The sequence below is a fragment of the Austrofundulus limnaeus genome, unplaced genomic scaffold (assembly GCF_001266775.1).
Source record: "Austrofundulus limnaeus strain Quisiro unplaced genomic scaffold, Austrofundulus_limnaeus-1.0 Scaffold57, whole genome shotgun sequence".
NCBI lineage: Eukaryota > Metazoa > Chordata > Actinopteri > Cyprinodontiformes > Rivulidae > Austrofundulus > Austrofundulus limnaeus.
The window spans coordinates 1,197,741-1,214,482 of NW_013952459.1; the positions used below are offsets into that span (position 1 = coordinate 1,197,741).

The window sequence follows — 16,742 nt, forward strand, 5'->3', positions numbered from 1 at the left end:
TATTTACCAAAGTTAGGATAACTTATGGTCGATGCTTGTATACACGCCATAGGACGCTTGTGTGCTGTTGTTTTTCGAAAATGATCTTCCGTTTAGCATACAGAGTAACAGCAACACTAAAGCTGAGGTAAATTTGGTCAAAAACAGACCTGCAGATGCCTGTAAAGCCAAATGGGATGTATTTTCCTGCAGCGATACTGCACAGCTACATACATCTGCCACCACCGCCGCCATCTTGTATCAATGTTTTTAAAACATGCTTTTGCTTCTATCTGTAAAACCCATTKAACTCCAAAAAGCTATTGTGCAACTTGGACACAGTATCATTTGCACATTATTCACATTTGTAAGCTGACAGGATTGWATGTGAAGTCCACTCATGCAGAAAAGACCGAAAAGCATTTCACACATTTTTTTTGTTAATGTAATATGTCATTCAATGTGACAAACGCAGGTAAACAGTTTTGATCTRGTGGCTGAATTTCATACTACTCATGCTTAAACAATCCTGTCTGAGTCTATGTAATGTTGCACATCATTAGGTTTAAGTAAGGTCAACTGTGGAGGATGGCAAAATATATTTTGGAGGAGAAAAACGCAGTCAGCAAAGTTTAAAAATGTAAACAGTCTTTTTCTCAGCAATACAAAGAAAAAAGAAAGATAAAAACTCCAAGAGGTAATGACAAAACTAGTCTCTGTGCAGACAAAAAAAAGTTAAAGTTAAAACTAATAATCAACAATACTAAATGCAAACAAGTACTGGATGATAAAGCTAATATACTGCATATTAAATCACAAAATAAAACACCATAAAATACAACCTATAAATAATTACCCACTCATCCAACCTCCCACCAGACATATGCATTAATGCAAACCCACCCACTCCTCATTCCCCTTGCTGTCTCGATAAAAACCTTTATACAACGAGGTTCTTCAAATTCAAAAATTGCGTCACTGAAAAAAAAAAGACAAATACACATTTTCAAAGCATCAGAAATGTTATTGGTTTTCTTGATGGCCTTAAATAAAAAGCAGAATGCACATTAGCCTGGCCTTTTTTTCATGTTTCCTTTAAATGCCTCCGTTGCCACTGCAGCTTTGATCTTTAGTGCTTCATAATGCTGAAAATGCATTCTTGTGAACTTCTTTACTGAAATAGCTGACAAATTAAGAGTTCTAGCTCAACATGTTTTGCACTGACCACAGGAATATTAGTGGAGTATCTTTTATTGAACACATTCTAATCATTCATTCATTCCAGTAAATTAATGCATCATTATAAAAAAAAAAAAGCTTATGGAATTTTCTTTAAATCAGTGTTTTAAATTTTTATCTTAGTCCAAAAGAAACAAAAATGTTGTAAAAATCTGCAACTCTAACTTATTGTTAGKTGTCCAAATTAATAACCTGGTTTAACAAAGATTACAATGAGAAAATTAATTTAATTATTTTATCTATGTTTTTAATGGAAGTGTTACAATGACCATAATGAAATATTTTGAAACCAATGATATTGCTGAATTAGACCACTGTTGCCTTGAAGGTTCTTTTGGGTTCAGACCTTTCTTTGGGTACTCTCCAGTTTTGTCCCACAGTCCAAAAACATGCATGTTTAGTTGAAGGAGACATATGCTTTTAAATCCTTCTTTTTTATATTTATATCATTTATTTAGGGTCTACATGAAGTGGAAATGCAATTCTTTGAGTCTCCTTGTTGTAACTCCACAAGCCATCCCTTTTCTGAAGTGTGTCTCAGATCAACTCGTCAGGCTGTCTCGCTTCACCCCCTGCCTCCCTCCAGCATCCAGACCAGTCCATTCTAGTTTGATAGCAGAGATACGATTATCTAATGGCACATATATTTTTTATTACAAATTAATTAAAATATGTCAAAGACAGAATACTTGTCCATCCAGCCTTACAGGTTAGAGCCAGAGTGAGAGGAAAATGAAGATAACAAATTTGGTCAGTTGGCGAATCCATACCTTATTTAGAAGTCGTTAATTCTGTGAAATGATAGTTCAGAAAATGTCACAGAAACTGAACAAAAATTGGATTTTGCACGATATGTCCCCCTTAACCGGTGATCATTTGTAATTGTTTGTTTCGATGTCACCCTGTAATAGATCAGTGACATGTACAAAGTGTACCTCACCACCAATCTAAAACCTGCTTGACGTTTAGGTACCAGCTCCCTGTGACCCTGCACAGCATCAAGCCTGTGTWGAAAAGGCAGGTTTTGAGAATGATTGTGATCAAGTGAAAGATCCGAAACAACACTTAACTTGCATTTATTTATTTCAAATTTGCATAAGTATTATCCCAGCTGCTGAGCTGAAAAAATAAAATAAAACATGCTGGAAACCAACAAAACAGATTTTTTAGCCCCCCCAAGAAAAACAGTTATGCAATGCTTGAAAAAGAAAAAGGCTGATTTTGTTSGTTCATGTTTCCCTGACGAATTGTTGAGTATTTCTCTGTTGTTGGTCAAACCTGTTTTCCCAATACTGAGACTCAGTATATAAAGACAGATGGAGTGCTAAAACTCTGTTGAATGTACAGAGGCTCATTAGAATTAAGGACAGATTGCAGAGCCACGTGATGTGAAAAGATGGTAAACTCAACACTAACAGTTGGACACCAGCCAAGATAAAWACGACTTGTTTGAAATGCCCTAACTGGAGATTAGTTTTTTTTAATAATGTGAGAAACGGCTGTAGATGGGGACACAGAGGAGACAAGATGAAAAAAATGATAAGGGTTTAGATTTATTTATTTATTTTTTACATTTGATCATAGTTAATATGAACTAACAAGGATGTTGAAACAAGCTCAAAAACTCTGTTCCCACACTGGAWGATCCAAACACATCCAAACACCCCTAATTTCCATCTTTATCTACCAGATAGCAAAAACATTTTCCAGACAACATGACAGTGCTTTATTTTGACATGTCATTATTCAGCCCTCTAAAACTGAAAGTTCAGGATAATTTGGCTTTTTCATTTTCTTTTTATTTATTATTTTGGAGACCTTGTTTTTCAGCTAAAATAACAAACTCAAAGCACTGATACCGTACATGGTCATTTTGAAATTCAGTCTACTTTGTTGGGAAATGACATTGAAAACTTACTTTAGAACAATTTTAATCTATGAGCAGTTATTGCTCAGCTCGACCACATTTTTCACTGCCGCAGATTGTCGGTCAGCTCACATTACTCATTTCTTTATCAGCACGCTCGCTCAAGTTGCTGGCTTTTTTTTTCTTGTTGTTCCCCACTGTAAAACTTGCAGACAACTTTTCTTCAACAACTGTTTTCATTATTACCTTTTTTTTAGTTTAAGCCTTATTTTTTATTTTGTTTTTCCTTGTTCACTTCTCAAGGAGGGAAACGGATGTGCTCAGGCTGTCCGTGACATTGGATGCTGCAACACAGAGCAGTTTTTAACATTAATAAGCACTTTCAAGGACCTCTGCTTCAGCTGTTTCTAAGAAACCTTTAAAAATAAATCTGTCATTTTCCCTCTAAAGCTTAACCTCCAACAAAGAGCTAAGCATGCTGTGCATGATACACAAGGACACTCTATTGATGCATGAGTTTGTATGTGTTCTATCGCCCAACTTCTTTGAAGGAAGGCTGCCAACRTTTTGCAAACTCATTTCATTTGCCTCAGACAGTGGGTGACAGGCTTAAATGTTGCTGAACTCTTGCATCGTCTTTAGTCTCAGCTGAATTGAAAAAAATGGATGAACAACAACAAAAACAATTTAAGCAAAACAGGAAAGAGTTAATCCTCAGAAATATTTTAATGTCTAAAAACTGAATTAAAAAATATGTTCCACATTAGAAAATGCTTGTTTTATTACAACAGTTTGCTGTTAAACTCAGCAAGGGAGTTTGAGTGAGTTCACATGAGAAATTGTGATGCAACTGGTGCAGTGTTACCATACCGGGTTCTTTAGTGGGTTCAGGACTGGATGTTTTATCATGTCTAATGAAAAAAAGGGTACATAGGATGTTCCAACAGAAAATCTCTTATCCTTTCTTAAAATAAAAAATATATATATTACAAATACTGAGAGGAGAGGCAATAAACTGTCCGGTCAAGAGGAAAGTTTGCTCTTCCTTCACCTTTCTTTGTCCTTTTAAAGTTTCTTATCACCTTCTTCCTCTTCCCTTTATTTTGAAACTGATTTACAATCCACCAGGGGCGTTTGGCTCACACAGCTTGACCACACTGTGAATTATAGCAGGAGCATCAAGGGGCTGCACAAGCCAGCAGAATTCATTGGGAGGGCCTGATTGTGCAAGACCCCATTGATGTCTCACACTGACTTGGGTATAGCCAGGGGTCCTGGCATGGGGCCGAGACAAGACCAACGGAGCCAATTCAACTTACAAGAGAGAGCCAAAAGAATAACTGGAAACTGCATCAGCAAAGACCCTACAAAAAAAGAAAAAAAGAAAAAAAAAAGAATCAGAGAAACACAATTGGATCTTGAAAGAGTTGAAACAAAACTAGCAGAAGGTGAGCAATCAGGGTCAGAGTTCAAATACAAAGTCCCGAAAGCAGGCAGCGAAACAATGGAGCTTGTCAGAATTAAGTGTTTAAGAAAAACACCATGGAGGTGTCTCTGTAGGAGGCCCAATGAGCTCAGCAGGAAATGCCATTCATTCATCTGCTGCATGCAGATGCAACATGATTGAAGTAAAACCTTGGAGGTATTTCTTGGTGGGTGCTGTGTTACTCCTGGGTTCAGACTCATGTTTTAATAACAGCTGAGCTGTTCTTTTCTGTTGGGGAATCAATCTATCTTCTTTGGGTATAATAAATATACTGCACAGAAGACAGGAAGCAAAGGCTGCTTACCTGTGACTCCCTCTGCCATGTTGAATCTCATTCACTATGCATGCATAGGTGTAGACACAAAGAAAACATACATCAAATATACATCAGCATGCATTACTTTTAAGGCCATCTTTTCCAGTGCCGTGAGTTACATGCAAACATACTGTATTTTGATGTAATCCATCAAACCATTATTTTCCAACACCCCTCTTTCATGAAAATACATATTTTTTTTCACACATTTTTAATTTAGTTTTATTTTCAAACTAATTCTCAAAGGAGAAAAAAAACCCAATTAATTAATGTTGGATTAGGTTCATTGTCCCATCAGAGGCAATACCAAGAAATGAATGCAAATATTTTGATGACAGACAAACCTCAAGACATCACATTCCCTCCTGACACTTAATGTGATTTATTTGCATGTAAAAAAAAATTGAACAGTAACTATATGCCACTTGAATAAGTGAGCCACACCACTCTTATAATCAGCAGCAAACAGTGACATGTGCACAGTTGAGCTTGCTGTGCACTTGTTAGTTATCCTTTTCTTTTCTTCCAAAGGGCGAAACACATTTATGAGGTGCAGTCATTATGCAAGACCCAATGTGTTTCTATATGTGTGTGTGAACGCACAGCCCCCGTCCATTACATTCAGCATACAAAYATCTCTTCCAAACGCATCCGTGTCTGACTCATTGACAGCTTGTCTTCRGTCTCCTTAGACCTCATTTGCTCCGTATGTTCCTGTACATCTTCATCGCTCAGGCTCGAGCTCATAACAATTCTCCTGGACCCTGTTCTGGCAACCTCAGGTAGCGAGTAAATGAAGTTAATTTTAGAGATTCTCTCTGTGTCCTCAGCGTGCTCACTGTCTGCACAACAGGCCTGGTTCTTTGGTAACTGTGCTTCCAAAAAATGAAGGGTTGGGTGTTAAAATGCATTGCAGATGGTTGGTAGTAGAAATGTATGTAACTGAAACTTCTCCTCACACATCTGAAACCCTCACTGAAGGTAGTCACTTCCAAAAATTTACCCTCTTTTTTGTCAAGCCATTGTTGTTCCGTCTACACAGAATAATGATTGAACAATAAGATAAAAAGCATATATATATATATATATATATACTGTATATATATGTATCAGTGCGGATTATCTTTGCAAGGGCTTAGAGAGATCTTCAGGTGCACATAAGGATTACAATGAGCACCATATTGTGCAATAGTGTTTGAGCATGCTTACAACTATTGCAATGAGTTTGTGGTGACTAATTGTTTTGGTGGCAACTTATTGTGGTCCCAGTGGGAGAGTGGTGGTAGCATATTTATGAGGTGGAACCCACTAGTGGGGCTTTCTTGTCCTGAATTTTGAAGCAGGACTGGCCTCTTGTCTAAGCTGTAATTGTGACACGGTCATGGCAACAACCTAGCTGTGATAGCTGTGGTGGTATAAGGCATGCTGTCCCTGTGTGTAGTCGGATCCTGGTGGAGGCTTGAAGAGTCACATCAAAGTGTTTGATGAGGATGTAGGAGTTCTTCTCAGGGACAAAATAAAAAAAAGTAGTATTTGTTTTGTGCCAGTAATAATGTAGCAGCATCATGATTGCCTTTACACTAAAAGAGGCTTTCCAAAGTTGTGCAGTCCAGCCATGTTCTAATAGGTCACGTAGGGCACAACTGAGTCATCATAGTGTGAAGGTGGCGTAACTCCTAAAACTGAAACAAACACAAACAAAATCCATTTTCCAAAACTAGTTTTCTGTTGACCATTAAAGAAACAAGAGCAAAATTAGAATTTGTTTGAGGTCAAATTAGATACAAAGTAAATATCTTGTAGCTTTCAATTTATTTCAGCTCTTCTCACCAACATTTACATCCCATAAAACCCAGCCATTCCAGCTTCGCCCCACGCACATGTGAAAGCATAGTAATTAAGGCTGATTCATAGAGTGACTGTGGTGGTGATTAGCAAATCAAAGCACCATTATGTTACAATGGATAAAAGACAGCGGATGAGATATTGCATTATGTGTTAAATTATGTTAAGGGGTCTACATTCTGAACTGTGTTATTAGAGTAATCATATAAAAAACAACTTGTTGTAAGTTACAAAAATGTATAGGATGATAAAATAAGACAGAAGATTTTTACCAAATTCCTTTTSTTTTCACTGTGTTCTTGTTAAAATGATAGAACAAAAAATGACAAAAAAGTACACCTCATTGCACATTAGGGAAAATTATTACCTTTTTTCTGCACAGAGATGTAATATTGGGGTGAGTGAGCATTACCTCATTAATGTCTGCATCAATACAAAAGCAGACATGATAGACAGCTTTTATCCCACCTAAATGTGTGCCCCTCTCAAATGACTGGCACTGCTTTTTCAGGAAAGAAGCATGCAGTGACATGTCATAGCTGCAAAAAAAAAAAAAAAAAAAAAAAAACAACTTGGAGAGATTGTCACATTACTCACTGACTTTTAGTAGGAAAGAAAGGGAATCAACCTTTTTGCTGAATTAAACTGCAGTCGGAACTATTTTTAAAACTTGGTGCTGTAGGCAAAATGTCTACCTGCAGTGTCAGGCCAAAGTCTGTTCATTTAACGACAGATGGAGAAGTTTGCGAACGGAGGAAAAACTTTTGACAAAACGGGAAACTTTGATCATGTAGGAAAAATAAATAAACTACTTCATTTTTCCCCCCTGTATTTTTATTTTTTCTAAATAACCTCTTGGTTTTGCTCTGAGAGCTGTGATAAAAAAATTAATAAAAAAAATAACAAAACAAAACCCTACATTATGTTACAAATTATTGTGGAACATCAGACACTGTGTTTGAAGTACAGAACATAAAACATGAGTTTGGTTGTATAACACAGCATATACTTTATTTTCAGCTAAGAAACGTAACACGTACTGGCTGAGTATCTCCTCACAAACACATTATAGAATAATCCCAATATTACAGCTGGAAGTTTTCACCACCTGCAGGCTTRCAACACTGCCATCAAACAAAACTGYATTGGCCAAAAATAACTGATTTTGCTCTTCACTAATCAAATCATTGACTTTACATTTGTATATTTTGAAGTCAAAATGGTGACTAACTTAAATGTTCCACTGACAGATTCTCTCTTTTCTCCCTTTTAGGACTCAATGCTGTTTTCTTTAAACATCCATAATCCAGCGACTGTTGTTCTCATATCTCCAAACAATACACACGTAGTGCTCAACATCAGCACAGATGCAAAACTCTACGTAAGTATTGTGTTTGTTTAATCACTGTTTATGTTCGACTTCTTCTGGCTGGACATATATACTTGTGTCATTTTGTTATTGGAACTACAATTGATAGAATATAAGCTCATTAATTTATTTTATTAAACATTATTGAAAGAGTTATTATCTTATCTGTTCTTTAATCAGTCTGAAGAAACAGATCTTAAATTTGACTGAAGAATTAATCTTTTYGGGCTCAAATCAAAGTGGATTGCTACTGTCTTACAATAACTCTAGTTGTAAAACTTTCATATTAGTTCATGTGAATGCTATTTTATAAACATTTACATCAAGGCTATTCAACTAAATAGCTCAGCTCAGTGCCCTATACTGATAGGCTTCATTGTGTAAAGTACCATTTCTACCATTTCTTATCTTTTAATTATTTTATTGTTGTTGAAATGAATCATAAATTTAACATTTACATTTGATTTAAAATCATGTTTTGTAGTAAAAAAATATGTGTGTGTGTGTGTGTGTGTGTGTGTGTGTGTGTGTGTGTGTGCAAGGGGTTGGGAAGGGTTCTTGGATAGCCCTGCTTTCCAGTGTTGTCATTGTCACATTATAAGGTTCTGCGCATGGAAATTAAGATTATTTGTAAGCAAAAATAGAAGTAGCAGCTAGCTGCAACATTTCCTCCAAGAATAATATATTTTACTTACCGGAGTTACCTGTGGATACCAAATTGTTTACCTCAAACATCTGAWCTATCCTTAACCTGCATTTACCACATATTTATAAGCCGATTTTAGAGTTGATTTTAGCAAATTTGCCGGTTGCTAACACTTCAGCAGAAAATGTTTTTCTGTACTGTATAATTGCTTTAATTTTCTCCAGATTTACTGTCTAGTGCCAGCTGTTTTACATACAATCATGCTGACACAGCTGTGCAGCACTGCACGTCTGTTTAAAGAGACAAAAAAAAGTTGATTTTCTTTGGATATTTCCCCTGTGGCTTCATTGTGAGAGGCAGTTTTTGTTTTAGTGTTTTTACCATCCACACTATAAAAATAGTAAGAGATTCTTAGGGGTGGCCAATAATAAAGGGGGATGACGGTTTTGACAGTAAAAATTAATGTTCCAATGAAAAAGGAGATTCTGACTTTTATGCACTCCTCATAGATTATATATGTGAACTGAGTGCAGGAAGGCTGCAAAACCTTTTAATTAACAGCGATTTAAACAGCAGAAAGATACTATTATAGGTAGAAAGTWCTGAAGTAGTGAATTCTAGAAGAATAACCAAATATTGCTTGTAATAAAAAAATATTTTCTCTAAATGAATCACTTTTTTATTAACATTTATAAAAGGACAATCASCTCTGTAGACAAGGACATTTAAATTTAGGGCATTTTTTAATAAATACCTAAAGCAGACAATGCTTTAATATGCTTTAAAATGGTTACTAGTATTTTAAGTGACCAAAAGTAATGGTTAACGTGCCTATTACATAAAAAAACAGGTTGAAAACATTTCAAAAAATCCTAGTCAACCAATCAACGCGWTGACACGTTTGCAGCCCTGCCGATAATTACTGATACGCTGACAGCAGTGTGGTACCACATCCTGTATCATGTCCTGTCGAGAGCCTGGACAACGTCGCCTGTGACTGCAGGATGTTTTTGTGGGATGAGCTGTTATCACTGGGGGGATAATAGTGCTTTGCAGCAGATTGCAGTGGAAGTGAATCAACATCTGTTCAGCTTCAGAGAAAGTACGTCACCAGCTTGACAGTTTGCCTCAGTGTCACAGCTCCTCTTGGCCTCCCAAGGTTGACCTGAATACACAGAGTTGTTGAAAAAAAACATGCTGGATATGACCGTTTGCTGCTTGCCAAAGAATATTCTTCACATTTCCCATTATGAGAAGCATAATTACTTGTAATACACTGCAGCATGGTGAATAACACCAATAATATTGTGAGGAAATTTCTTCAAAATGACTGAMATTAGTATTTTTGGTTGTTTTCTTTTCATCCATCTTTTAAACCCTTCCCCATTCTGCTGTGACTTGCTTTCCTGCTCTTATGGTTGTAGTTCCCCTTCACACTATTTTTGATCCTGTGTCAATCAAATATTTATGCAGAAAGACAGATGACTCCCTCCGGCGTACTTGACTCACACCATTTGTTCTGCTTTGTGACACGAAGGCGTGCACATAAAATGCTCATGCGCAGGCCAGGTTTTGCACTTTTTATAAAATGAGACAGCGTGCACACTTCGTGATCTCTAACAGAATGATTTGCAGACATCACAGGAGTTCTTTTTTTAATCATTATTTTAAGGCATATTYTCTCCCAGTACTCAGGCTTATGCTTTGTTTTGCAGTGAATGAAATAGATACTACATAAGATGTTGAGTCCACTCAGCATCTTGGAACAAACAAAGGCTGCTCAAAGTTTTATTCCTTTTTTGAGATTTCTAATGCATTTGGTTAATGATGTCATTACAAAAAAATCGGAATTTTCTGTAGGTTTGGTCTAATCCACAGAATTTCAGATTATACTTACATGCTCAAATATGTGTATCCCTTACAAGTTACACCCTGGTTACACACCTTTTGTAGCCATCAATAAGCTTCTAACACACTTCTTGGCAGGTTTTTGGCAGGGACCTGACTTTTGAGCACAGCCCACAATTTTTCAATGGGACAAGAGGTCAAGAGTTTTGGGAAGGCCATTCCAGAAGGGTTAAGTTTGCCTGACTTATTCATTCAGAAACTAGTTTTACTGCAAGTAGAATCCTTGACCAATTGGAACACACAGTTGTGTCCAGATTTCAAGCTGTTGAGCTGAAGCCACCTTGAACAATATTGGGGTAGTCCTTCTTCTTCATCATCCTTTGCACTGTTTGCAGTGCACCAGTACCACATGTAGTTACCACTGTTCTGCACAGCTGGTGCAATGTTTTCAGAACTTCAAGCTTCTGAACATRTGTTTTGACCAGAGCTTGAGTCTTATTGGTTCCTGGTTTGTTCCCGATCACCCTAATGAATTTATTTTAATTTGATAATAATGATGTTTATTTATAAATCTAAAAAGTGTTGTCAAAAAATCAGGTTTTGTTGAGAAAGAGAAATTACTGGCAACAGTCAATCATGCAGTGTTGTATAAAGTACCACAAAGTGATACTTTAGTAAAAGTACAAGTACCTTACCAAAAAATTACTTTGGTAAAAGTTAAAGTCTCCTGTAGGGATATTACTTAAGTAAATGTCTTAAAGTATCTGATATTTTTTGTACTTAAATATTAAAAGTAAAAGTGTTGATTTAAAATGAGCAGTTAGATTTTCTGTAATGACATTTATTAGAAGATGACCTTCTTCCAAAAATTTCAGAAATGACTATATCGTGTTAAAATAATTAATTTATGTTAAATTTAGGATGCACTAGTCCAGCTGTTTCAATTTATATACGTACATACAAGGGCTGCCCAAACCTTTTCACCAAAGCTAAAATCTATCCAAGGGCAGTGACCAAATGCAATAATATAATTCATGAAATACAAATGCTTCTTAATTCATAAGAAGTACATACAAATACTTCTTAATTCATGAAATAAAAATACTTCTTTAGTCCTTTTCTTTTAATGGTTATGTCCTGCTGGAGTGTGACATGTTTATGTCCTGTACAAAATAATACAGTATCATAGTTTTATAAATTTATACTTCTCATTCAGCCACAATTAAATTCACTCTAACTGGGAGATACAGTTTATATGGATAGTATTTTTTTACAACAACAAGCTGGAACGAAAACAAGCAAAAATGAAATTAAAATAACAACTTTCTACTGCTTGCCTTTTAAAAAAATACAAGAAGTAGAAAGTACAGATAATTGTGTGAAAATGAAAGAAGTAGAAGTAAAAAGTAGGCTGAAAAATAATTACTCAAGTAAAGTACAGATACCCAAAGATTCTACTTAAGTACAGTAACAAGGTATTTGTACTTAGTTACTTTACATCTCTGCAATCATGATCATATACTGTATGAGCCACAATGTCAATGTAAATACATTTTAGAACCTTCAGAGTAATTAAAAATAGGTACACACATACAGACATGCATAATTAAATGCTTAATATGCCTGAAACAAGATTTTAGCCCTGTGTGGATTAGAGCAAATTCACACCAAATTTAAAGTTGTGCATCCATATATTGCTTTTTAAAAATTAATGAAGTTTTAAAAATTAATGTGTGGTCAGTATGGTTATGATATTCTGGCAACAGCATAAATAAAATTAGTTATTAAAACCTCCGCTTTATTCTAGACATTTGTGCTCATGMGTGTATTTAAAGTTCTGACTGCAACTGTGTCTAAGACATTCTGTTTTATTATTCAAAGATAACTGAACACAAACTCTATTATTTCCCATTGGCTCAGACGAGGAAACTGCAGTGTCTAGTCGATGGGATGGATGTATATATTTATACCTTGTATGGAGACAAATTCCAGTCGACCCCGGTGACGCACAAAGCTAAAAAAGGTCCCATTTCCTGGCCCCAGTCAGGAAGCAAAGGAAAGACCTTGGCTCCAACAGGGTTGTGCAACCAGGCTCGTGGACACTTAACCATAATAAACATTTCTTTTTAACTAAACCCTGCTCAGAGAATAGAAGGACAGTAGGGTGGAGGATAAGAAAAAAAGGAGAGTGGGAGGACAAGAGGTGGAAGTGAAAGCTTCGAGCCTAATGTGAACATGTGTGAAGTTAAATCTCCTCTGCATTATTGAATCAATATAAATAACCTAAATTCTGTTTTGTGCTTTTGCTTTTCAGGTACAAAACTATTCCTCGATTGGGCTGTATGGCAATTTTGGCAATAACAATGTCCAGMGGGAACAGTTCCCCACTGAATACGAGGAGCTGGTCAAATGGGCAGAACAGAGGTTTGGGGGTGTGACTTCATTCACAACTGTTCGAAATCCAAAAGAAATCACCCTCAAAGGAATGAAAGGTGAGGCATATTTATTTACCTTGGTATATATATACGTATATACATATACACACACACACACACACACACACNCACACACACACACACACACACACACACACACACACACACACACACACACACACACACACACACACACACACACGCAAAATATACTTTATTTTGTTGTATTAATTATTGTATCTGGTAAGGAAATCATTTGTGTAAAATAACAGTGGACAGTCACAGAAATCATAAAGTCATAGAAAAATAAAGGACAATGCAGCCAYTCTGCAAGCACTTTTGGCTACCTGAAAGTGTTTCAGGTTTATCAGCTTTGGCACTTTTTTCTTCTCAGAAATGCTATCTGCATCTCTGTTTGGTCTGAAACTGCATGTTTGGTGCTGAGGAAAACAAAGTAATTACAGTCGGTACTCTGAGAGTCTGCAGTGTGGTACTCAGAGATGGATGTGGTGCTGTTTCCAGCGCTCATGGATAACATTCATCATCAGAAACTTTTTCTTATCCTAAGTATGCATTTAAATCCATTTTGATGCACTCACAGAACAAAACGCTATACTTAAAATTTCCCATCGATACACTAAAACATGTTATTTAAAAAAAGTTTTCATAAGAAGAAATCTCTGATTTGAAACATTTCCAATTTCATTCATRGGACTGCAATCAGAAAAGTTCAGAGCTACATAAGAACCAATTTTAGAGCATTAGAATACATTTATACTGGTGAGGTTGATTAAAAAAGAAATTAATTTTCGAGCAAAAATCTTTGCAATGGAAAAAATGCTGGAACCTCAATTGACAGATCATCCTCTAATTATACAAATAAAACCTATTTTTCTTATGAGCTGCATTTGAATTTATCTTGTGCTTGCATTACTGCAGTCAGAGATGTCACTGTTGAGATAYTGTGGTTGTGCGTGTTTTTGGCTCAGTTGCAAAGTGAAGTAATAGATAAGAAAAAAAATCATCACAAAAGGGATGGAGTGATTTTTTAAACAGAAATGTAGAAGAATCCAAATATATTAAGAAATAGTATCTATGGTGATAACAGTTGGAGATAGTAGGTGTTTAGACACTTGTTTTGGTTATATTTTTACTTCGGAACACGTCTACTTTTGTGGTTGTAGGCTTACGTTTTAGGAAGAACATTTCAGAGCTCATGGAGGGATGAGAGCAGCCAAGTTCCTGTGATTCATTACACCTGTGGGAGCATTTGATAAAGTGACTATTGAGTTAGAGCTGAGTCCAAGTCATCTGGAGATGACATTATAGGTGTCATGAATGGTGTGTGGGGCCCAAATGCAGGCAACGTCCAGAAGCAGGCAGGCAGGAAAATAAATCATTTGTTTAAACTCTATCATTCAACCTAAACTCATCTTAGGACATACTGTAAGGAACTAACAAATCTATGGGCTGCTGATGACAGGGATCTGGCAAATAACCAGGTACCAGATTTGCAAGTGAGCTGAGTTAAAACTGGTGTCTTGTGTTACAAAGAGACAGGATGTARTCTAACTTAGGCAAACTACTTTATAAAAATCAAACGGAAGGATAGGTACAGGAAAGTAAAACACTTACAGCTCATGCACACAAACCATTCATACAGAAAATAGGACAAAGTTGAACAAACCAAACGATAGAAACCACAAACCAAGACAATTAGGCCCAATGGTACAGGTGTGGGTGCTCATGAAAAATACAYATTACTGGAAAACAACATATGGCAGAAGTAAGCTGTCAAGCTTGTACCCTGATTTTCAGGCTTTGACCACCGGAGACAAATATTAGCTCCCATCAACTCTGCATACAGAAGTGGTTAAAGAAAAGGGAATGGATGGATGGATGGAACGTGCAAAAATCTGTACAGGAAGAAACTCATACTTAAAATAAAAACAAAAACATTTTGCATCTGCAAGCCTGGCACTGTCAACCTCACAGTCGGCAATTTGTGTGTAAATAACTGTACTATTATACGAAGGAAAATTGGTGTTTCTGAGTTCAAAAGTTCCCAAACTGGGTAACTGACAACAAACATAAACCCATAAAGAGCAGAAATAGTCCTATATTTGGAGGATCCTCAGTTCAAGCCAGTTTGAGTTTGTGGTGAAATTTCTTTTACTCAAGACACTATTTAGCAAATTAACATCATATCTAGAAGTCGTTGACTACTGAGCCACAGATAGAGGCTCTAAAACATTTCAATTCAAAATGATCAGTCATGGATGAAAAAAAGGTTGAAAATACTTTTATTAAGGACAACAGGTTGCTTCCTCTAGACACAATTATTTCAGAGTAAAACCTAAATGCAGTCTGAGCTAAAGCTTAAACTGTGATAGCTGCTCTTATTTGACCACTTTTTTAAACTTTTGCTGTCAGCATTTTCGAGGGAATTAAATCTTAATCTTTTTTTATGAATTTTTTTGTCCTTGTCCCCATCAGTAAGAGACAAACCACATTCAACTACCAAGTCTTGGATACTTTCCTTCATGTGTGGATCAGTTTCCTCAACATTCATGTTTCTGTAAAACCGATAGCTTATTTTTAGAGTCTCTGATCTCTTAGTGACACTGTATAATACTGTATTCATTTTGTTTTCTATAACAATGTGATTTGTGTTCCAACAGTCAAGAATCACCAATTAAACATGCATTGTTTGTGGTTTTACAGGAACCAAACCAGGTCCTAACAACTGTACGCTCAAAAGTGAAGACGTGTCAAAGAAGCACTTTCTGAAGCTCGACACAGACCTTTCTTTTTTCAAATCTTGCACCCCAAATCCACAAAGTCCTGGCAAAGATGAGCTTCATATCATAAACATCCCAGAGCGTTACAACGTTAGGTAAAGCTTGCTCTTTTTACAGCACAGTTTTTTTTCTGTTTCTTGTTGGCTAAGTTTATCTTGTAATAATTTTACATTTTGCAGCAATGTGTTCTTGCTTGTAAAGACACTGAAGACCAGTGTGTTCCTGAGAGGCCCCCAGGGCACCACATGGACCATCCTCGATTCACAAGTAGCCAAGTTTGCTGTAAGTTTACTTCTAAACGCCGGTAATTCAAAGCATGAGTAGGACATGGTTCAGTACACAAAACTTTTAAATCCCATTACTTTTGAAATGATGATACAACTCAAATATACAGTACAATGCATGAAAAGCTGTTCTTTTTTGTAAAACCATTACTTWTTATTGAGTGCATGTAAAGATGATTCTACGTTACCACCAATTTCAGCTTGTCCTCTTTTGTTCTGCAGTCCAACAATGATGTCATACTACCTGCCTTCACACATAGAATCAAATCGATGTACAAAGGTACACTGAAGGGTGATCTGGCAGAGGATGTGCAGAAGATGGCTTTAAGTTATTTTAAAGCCACTGGTTTCACCAGCTACACAGAAGTCAACGTAAATGAACCCTCTGTTTTCCTCGTTCTTGGAAATGAAAACAACTTTGGAGGTACGAACACAGTAATGTAAAAAAAAAAAAAAACCAAACATAGCAACTTAAAAAAAACATCCCAAAGAAAGAAACACACTTAAAGGGCTAGTTCCTAGGAAAAGTTGTAATTAATATTAAATAATATTTTATCTGTATTTACCTTAGCTCTTTGAATAACTCATGTTTTGACTTTGAACTTTGAACCAGACCAATAAGCGAAC

General features: G+C 36.2%; 1 protein-coding gene across 1 annotated transcript in view; it reads left to right on the forward strand.

Annotated features, from left to right (window-relative positions):
• The window catches only part of eng (endoglin), a 48,369-nt gene that overhangs the window by 19,330 nt on the left and 12,297 nt on the right, over window positions 1-16,742 (forward strand). Inside the window, exons 4-8 of the mRNA XM_014009383.1 lie at window positions 8,006-8,113; window positions 12,910-13,087; window positions 15,755-15,926; window positions 16,011-16,113; window positions 16,338-16,539. Coding sequence (XP_013864837.1) covers window positions 8,006-8,113; window positions 12,910-13,087; window positions 15,755-15,926; window positions 16,011-16,113; window positions 16,338-16,539 — 763 coding nt within the window. The remainder of the gene's footprint in view (window positions 1-8,005; window positions 8,114-12,909; window positions 13,088-15,754; window positions 15,927-16,010; window positions 16,114-16,337; window positions 16,540-16,742) is intronic.